The 8,377-nt window shown below is 41.8% G+C and overlaps 1 protein-coding gene across 3 annotated transcripts in view; it reads right to left on the reverse strand.

The window, feature by feature from the left end:
* Nucleotides 1-71: 71 nt before the first annotated feature.
* LOC138049130 (uncharacterized) overlaps nucleotides 72-8,377 on the reverse strand; it is a 49,942-nt gene continuing 41,636 nt past the window's right edge. For all 3 annotated transcript variants that reach the window (XM_068895274.1, XM_068895272.1, XM_068895273.1), the window contains exons 14-15: nucleotides 2,730-6,934; nucleotides 72-1,778 (exon numbers count right to left, since the gene is read on the reverse strand). In XM_068895274.1, coding sequence (XP_068751375.1) covers nucleotides 2,769-6,934 — 4,166 coding nt within the window. In that variant the 3' untranslated portion in view covers nucleotides 72-1,778; nucleotides 2,730-2,768. The remainder of the gene's footprint in view (nucleotides 1,779-2,729; nucleotides 6,935-8,377) is intronic.

Genomic DNA, 8,377 nt, shown 5'->3' on the forward strand with positions numbered 1-8,377 from the left:
TCTCTTAATTGCTCCATGACAAGCGAGGCTAAAAAAAGAGTTGGGTATTTCAAAACGGGGTCCGGTAAGTCCGAACTCATAGTTTTAATTCATATCTACTGTAAGAACATGCCACCCCATTACAGCTTTACTGTTCGCATCATCACTGGGTGCCCTCACTCCCAAACGCACCCCCGGAGGTGAAACGAGTAGGAGCCATGGCAATACACTGGCCATCACTGCGGTCGGCCTGATAGGTTTTATTTTCGTCCCCAGAGCCCTGCCGTTTCTTTTGGCCACGTGGTCGGACGTGACCAAAAGAAACGAAGGGCTCTTGGGACGAGAATGTACAAGTTATGCCACTTCCTTCCAGTGCCGACTTGAAACGATCCCTCAAAAGCCACGGTGATTGTCATAGCTCAATGACATAACGAAAGGCTTTGAAACTAATTTCTTTTACTAATTACAATTCGAAATAAGACTACTGCCTTGGAAATAACCACTGTAAAAATTGCATCTTTCAAGTAATAACTACAAAAGTTCAATTGATCTCTACAAGTAACCATTGACGAAAGTTACCTTTATGTTTTCCCAGCTAACTTGTTAACATATTAGATTTCTAAGCCATTATGTCTTCAAATTTCTTCGAAGGACTTGAATGAAATTTCTGACGTTGAGTGACCTTGGAACGACTTGGTCAAAATTTGAGAAAACATCCAAGACCAATAAATATTAACGTAAATCACAAGTTGAGACCTTCTTGGCCTGCTTAACCTGCTTTACCTTCTAGGCAAGTAACTTTAAAACGTTAGGAAATAAGAAATCTACATGCGACAACTGCCACTCAATAAAATTGCATAAGAAAGTGTTGGCTTAAATATACAAGGGGGGATACGTGTTGAGATAAACTATTGTTACTTATTGTACCAAATAGAGCTTTGTTTGAAGTCAAAACAAGGATATCTTTTGTTACAGTGGTTGGAACCTCTGAATAGCCAAAAGAACTTTTGGAAACAGATACCTTTCCAAAGTGTCTTTTCTTTTCGTGGTGCTACAAAGATCTACTTTATGTATGGCAACCTAGGACGTGCGGAAAAAATGTTCCTTCAGTAACAGGCAACAACCGTTATGTTACATTTTCAGTAAAAACATGCTTCAAAAATGCAAGAACGAGAGCATACATACGCGCATGATTAATACAACTAGATTGCTTCAATCTGACAGATTAATCATGCGAGGGTTGACAGACAGCTGCATGGCGCATAGGAACTGTCCTTGTTCCTGGGCAGCGGTCTCTCTTGAGGCTTAACCAAACTAATGTAGTTCCACCATTGTGCTACTACGTCACAATTCTGGTTCCCTTGCGTCACTCACAACGCCTGAGCTCCGACACCAAGTTGACCAACACGCTCTATAAAAGGAACTGTAACTGTGGTCGTAGATTACTTGCCACTCTTCCAACAAAGCATACAAGGCTCTGCGAAATTCAGTACTACAATTAAAAAGACAGCTGCTTGCAGGCTTGAATTCGTTTGTGCTATTTTACAACACGTTGTTTGTCTTCCTTGGTTTCCAGATCTTGAGTCATCCTTGATCGCCATGGAAGAATGTTTTACAAACTCCGAGGTCTTCGACAGTCATCTTCAATGACAACCAAACACAAATTCCAACGAACGCATGGGACGGAGTTGTTTCATTCATATTGCGTCTGACGCTTTGACAGAAAGAAAACATCATAGGGGTCACAGCAACCAATTTGTTGATGCGGTAGGTTTTTCAAACTTGAAAACAAATCACCTCTAGAAGAATAAAGATAATTAGTAATTCAAATGTGTTAACATCAAGACAAATTTAAAAGGTCATCGTCTCACTTGCACTTGCTGTCTATCACCCGAAAAGCTTGTGAGTAAATTCCCTGATTTTGCTCATAACACTCATCGATTCAATCTCTTGTCTGCGCGAAAACAATGATCATTGAAGATGTTTGACTTCCTGTTTGATGTACCAGATTAAGATTAAACTAATGTTATTGAGAGTCATGGCATAATTACACAAAATGTTATGCATGCAGAAAGACTACACGAAATCAAGTAACTGATCGGCACAAGTTACTAACGCTAAAGTCCTTATAAGAAACTGGTTAGTTAATTACTGTTTACAGTCACGGGTAAATTACCTGAAAATTTTCTGACTTCAAGAAAATTTTTTCTAAAAACATTTTCCATACATTAGATTACAGTACAAGCCCCAGTTGTTCAAACAATGGATAGCACTATCCGCCGGATAAATCACTATCAACTGGATAACTCAATTAGTTTTGCCAGTGTTTATCCGCTGGATAGTGATTTATCCGGTGGATAGCGCTATCTATCGTTCGAACAACTGGGGCCAGAACATTTATTTCTTACATTCATTCTGCATACATTACATTAAAACGGAAAAGACTCGCTGGAAGAAAGAGTCGGCGCCTTCTTTATACCCAGTTGTTTTAGTCAAGCCGACGATAGCAATGGGAATGAAGTTCACCATTACAAAAACCAGGACATCTTCCAGAACAAAAGAGAAGAAATTTGATGGCGCTTCCCTCTTTTGTCTTCGAATCAGATGATCCGAAAGTGAGACAATTTTCTCCTCGTAAGCGACAATTTGCTATCCTAAGCTAGGAAATTGCAAAATCGCGACAAAAAAACAACAGAGGGACTGACTGGACAACTTATACTCTACTTTAAGAGAATCCGATAGGTGGGTACCTGCAGTGTTCCAAAGCAACCGCTTTTACGTTCCAACTTTCATTCTCTCGAACTTTTTTCCACACTATAGAAGCTGACAGTTACTTCTAAGAGCGAAAGTGATGGAGACGTTACCACATATCTGCTGAAGTCGTATCTACGGCGGCCATTTGTAATTTGTGAATCGTTAACTTTCAATCTCAGTGTCTTAAGTGATTGACTTTTCACTGCTTCCTCCAAAAGACCATATAAAATGTCTTCACCTGGTTTGCCGCACAAGTTGAGTGTCAAATTAAACGTAGTTAAAGACTTAAATTGAAAAAAAAACCCTTTGAAGCAACTACGAGGACGTATATTGCCGTAGTTATTAATTGTCAGAGAGAAATTATTTAGTGAGTTGTTTTCCCAGCTCTTGTCAACTTCCCAGTAAAGCGTTAATTCGCCAAAGTTGTTAATTGTCAAAGTGAGACTCTTCAGAGATTTCTTACGTGCCAATTCTTCGCCTGTAGTGCCTGGACCGCCTGTCCACGAATCCCATACAATTGAGTCGCTGTTAACTGTTAGAAAGAGATTCTCCACTGATGTGCTACGTGCCCAATCAATGCCCAGTTCACCTGCAACTTCGTTAGCGTTGTTTTCCATTACCACAGTGAGATTTTTCAGTGATGTGTTGCGTTCCAAACCACTGCCGAGGCTTTCTCTCCATTTACCGCTCTTCTCCTTGTAGTAGTGAATTGCTAGGGTAAGATTCTTCAGTGATGTGTTGCGTGCCAAACCATCTCCCAGGGGAAGTGCCCATGAATAGCTCATGTCGTCGTCGTCGTCGTCGTCGAATGTCAAACGGAGATCATTCAGTGTGGTGTTGCTTGCCAAGACGTGATCAAGACCATCTTCTGGTTCACGACTGAAGTTTGTATAATTGATATTTAGCGGAGTGGGAGCAATGAATGAGGTATTGCTTGCTGCTCCAACATCCACGCCGTTGCCCAAATCACTGTTCTTCAGAGTTTCCTTTCTTGTCAAATCCAATAAATTACCATTGCACCCTTCAGCGTCATCGTCGTCGTCGTCGCCATCGTCGTCGTCTTCGCCGTCGTCGTCGTCATCGTCGTCGTCGTCTTCGCCGTCGTCGTCTTCGCCGTCGTCGTCTTCGCTATCTTCGTCGTCGTCTTCGTCATCGTCATCGTCCTTGTCTTCGTCGTCGTCTCTCTTAATGCTGATTCTTGCGCTGAGATTCTGTTTTCCGGTATTTTTGGCTTCCTTAAAGAGCGCAATCAGAGATTTAACGTCGTGAATAGAGACAAATTCGTCATCACGCGATTCTTCTGGCGGAGCATGAACGTTTGGTTCACGACTGAAGTTGGAATTGCTTGCTACTCCAGCGTGCACGCCGTTGCCCAAATCACTGTTTTTAAGAATTTCCTTTCCTGGCAAAACATTGCACTCTTCAGCCTCGTCGTCGCTCTCAATACTGATTCTAGCGCTGAGATTATGTTTTTTCCTGGTATTTTTGCCTTCCTTAAAGAGCGCAATGAGAGAATCAAGGTTGTCAATAGAAACAAATTCGTTGTCACGCGATTCTTCTGGAGGAGCAGGAACGTCACGCACATTAAGGGTAACTGCTGGATTCTTGTCTAATTTAAGTTCCTCGAAAAGATTTTTCTCCTTTTTGGTTAACTGTGCCCAAGCGTTGATGGTTAAGGAGGACTGTGTATTTCGTTCCTCAACCCATCTTGCGGTGGTGTTAAGAATGTCATCGGTTAACTTTCCGTGGATGTCTAATGTCAGGTGAGACACATGCTTGCGCGATAAGCCTTCAAATAAAGCTTCTGCACCATCACCACCCAACTCTCCCCAGACATTTAGAGTAACATTTTGTCGTACACGTGAGCCACCCATAATCCCGAAAGGACGAAAATGTGCCACCTGACTGGCTGTCACTTTGCTGAAGGTATTAGGGTGGATTGTAATTAAAGCGGGTGTTTTCTGTCCGAATCGTGAATGCAGATTGTTCCCAAGAGCCTGCCAATTATCAGGAACCTCTCCACGAAGAGAAACAATCAACTTAGTACGGGAATTATTTCCTACGATACCTCGCTCTATTAACTTAGCACCATGAAGACTCAGCTTTCCACTGACACACAAATCAACTTCCTTAACTGCAATTTCACCTGCAAGGCCTCTTGCTAGGACCACAGCAAGCGAGTCTTTCATATCTCCGTAGATATATAAAGAGAGAGAGGACAAAAATTTGTTAAATAAGAGATTCTCTAAAGCTTGTAAAGCAGCTGGACTCAATGAACCATGAATTCTGACACCGACAGTAGACAGTGGTGTATCCGCACATAATCCAGCGTCAAGAGCCTTGGCCCAGCCATCGTCACTCTCATCGAACAAAGCAAATGTCAATTTCTCTAAGGTTTTGTTTGTTCTTAGGTAATCAGCAACAATTTTCCACTCAACTGCAGATGGTAGCGTCAATTCGGACAAAGATGTGAAATTGGAAATTTCTTTAAAAAACTCAGGTTCCCTGAAAATGTACTTGTCTGCAAGGAAGTAAATAGATGTTACATTCGGAATAGACGCAAGCTCCCTAAAAACGGTAAAATCCCAAGACATCGTTATTTTAAGGTGAACTTCAGCTGGTTTAGGAACCTCGGGAATTCCTGTGCACGTACTTAGAAGTCTAACTAAGTCGCCACCAACATAATTGCCGACTTCATTGGGATCTACAAATAACTGTAGGACCCGTGGAAAAGGTATGAATGGAAACAGAGTGTAAGCCATTTGTTCAGGGTTCCCACTTTCACTAAAGCTCTCAAGAAAGAAACGAGTTTCTTCTAAATTGCATTGGAGCCAGTCCCAGTAACTCTTTAGCTCCTCACCAATTTGGGTGAATAGAGTACTTGCGTCCTCAAGCAGTATCCCACACACAAATAAAAACACTTGCGGAAATTTTATGACCAACTGATGAAAGCTTAAGCGCTTAAATACTTTAAACTGGTTTCTTCGCAACTTATGCGCAATATAGAACGCAGCCATGTACTCTTGGAACGACTTGTGAAGAAAGAAGTATTCATGATTTGGTTTCAATCTCTTTAAACTTTCTTCTTTGAATACAAGGCCGAGATAACGAACTACTAATTTGTCATCACTTCTTTCAAACTTTGTTAATTCATCTTCCCGAAAACTATGACGATCATTCAGCAAGCATTCCCAAGCCAGCTCTCCAAGAACAAGGATATTTGCTTCAAATTGCTTTTCCAAATCGCTGTCCTCTTCACAAGCCTTCACACTGTTCTTCTCACAATATCTTCTCAACAGACACCGGACAATGATTTGATAGAGATTAGTACGGGAAGACGGCAGTTTTCCTTCATGATCTTCATAAACAACGCAAAGGAGAAGTAAATTTAGAGGATTTTTTTGCAGGGCATGCAAGAAAGTGTTTTCTTTTGTTTCCTCAATGAGCCTCTCTCCCTTGGATGGATCAATATTCTTAAAATGCTTCCTGATGTACTCAAAAGAATCTTCTTCAGTGAATCCTTCAATCTGAACACAAATATCAAATGCAAATTGTTTCCTGGCTTCAATTCCTTTTTCTTGTCGAGTTGTGGTTAACACATAGCAAAACGGTAAAATACTCCGTTTGAGAAGTTTGCTCACATGATGCTGTGATTTCTCAGGGAGCTCGTCCAATCCGTCCAAAATGATAAGAATTCTTTTCTGGTTAACAAGGTCCGTGATAAAGTTCAGGAGACCTTCCTTGGTCTTTACCGCGATGTCGTCGGGTAGCAGCTGTTCACTAATGGCTTCCATTATGTCTCCGTCCAAGTCTCTGCATTTGAGCAACAACACAAGTTTGAATTTAGGGAAGGTAGAAGGCATTGACTCATTCGCCCAGTCATAAGCAAGTTTAAGACAAAGGGTGGTTTTGCCGATTCCCGGACTTCCCTCTGCTAAGGCCATGGAAACGTCGCCTTCACAACTGAAAATGTTACCCAAATCTATTTCCAAGCTTGCAGGGTGAACAATCCTTTTCGGTCTTGAGACAATTTTTAGTCTAGTGTAGACTTCATCCAGATGTAACTTCATAGCTTTGCTCCAAAGAAGCGGACTGAACTCAGCTCGCCTTTTGTAGTCTTGTGTGAGCAATTTCCTGACGACCGCAGTGTCAGCAATGGCGGCTGGAAATAACGCATAACAGGAGCCCATCAGATGGGCACCTGCAAAAAAGTAGTACAGAATTAAACTATTGTTTTGTTGGAGGTTAATGAATGTAACCTCAAGACAGACTTTAATATAAACCGTCACTAAAACACATGCCAACATTTAACTAGACTGCCAGCAGTCCCTTCTTAGTCAGTCGATTCGCCAGCTTTAGTCACGCAAAAACGAGCTCTGTAACTATCCACACCGTTTTTGTTCCTGGAATGCGAACACACAATTTCCAAGCCACGTGACTTGTGGTAATTGCAAAATCATTACAGTAACGGGAAATAATATTTTTAGACAACGTTCTGGTAGCCGTCGTCGTCGTCTTGCTTAAGTAAGGCTGGTTTTCAGTAGGGACGGAGTCCTAAGAGCGCTTATGACGTAGTAAAAATCAAAGATCGGAGTGGTAAGCGGGAGTCATAAGTCCGACGGAATCGGAGTGAAAACTAGATTGTCTGAGTCGGAAGCAGAAGCCGAAGAACCCACCAATCACAATGCTTTTCCGCTTCTGCTTCCGACTCCGAAAGTACAGTTTTCACTGGATCGTAAGCGACGGAGTCATAAGCGGAATCGGTATTCTGCTTGCCACTCCGACAATTTCATTTTCACTAGATCGTATCGCTCTGCCCTTATGATTACGACTCTGACTCTGTCACTGGTGAAAACCGGCCTTTAAGCTCCCTAATGTTTTAGTTAGTGGAGAGAAACCCCTTTTTTTAAGGTGGATTCTTCTGTCAACGCCTATTGGGGAAGCCACAAAGGTTGCTAGTGAAACTAAATATTAGGGAGCTTAAGCAACGACAACGGCGACGACAACGAGAACGTCACAAATTTGCACATTTAGTAGGCAAAAACAATAGCTTTGCACGCCCTGCACGTGCGTTTTTCACTTTTGTCCATTTCTTTGCCGTCGTCAGCAAAACTACAACGTGAAATAGCCAAATTTGAGGTTTTATGAACAACGTCAGCACTTGAGGATAAACTTTTATTTCCTCCCCTAAATTAACCGCCGTTCCTACCAGTGTCATCTTTGAGGAACTAGCACACCCCTGTCATATTAAAAACGTTGAAATAGTCACGAAGCGATTAAAATAACGCGAATGTATATTTTGAGATGACGTTCTCGTTGCCGTCGCCGTTGTCGTTGCTTAAGCTCCCTATTATTAAACAACCGCAACGTCAACGGAAATGTCATTCCAAAATAAAGCTTAGCGCAGTCGCAAGTATTTTTCGATTATTCCGTCTAGTTTACCTTTACCGGCAAACTGTTATCCAGTAACTGGATGCGTACGAACGGTATTAAAGTCAAAATAGAAAATGGATGGTTCATTGTTGTATGCTCACGTTGTCGTCAAAACCTAAAATTTGGTGATTTCACGCCGTTGTTTTGTGGAGTACGTCAGAGAAATGCACGAAAATTCGTGTTGCACGTGCAGCTCGATTATGTTTCCTTT

The sequence above is a fragment of the Montipora capricornis genome, chromosome 5, assembly GCF_036669925.1.
Source record: "Montipora capricornis isolate CH-2021 chromosome 5, ASM3666992v2, whole genome shotgun sequence".
In the NCBI taxonomy this organism is placed as follows: domain Eukaryota; kingdom Metazoa; phylum Cnidaria; class Anthozoa; order Scleractinia; family Acroporidae; genus Montipora; species Montipora capricornis.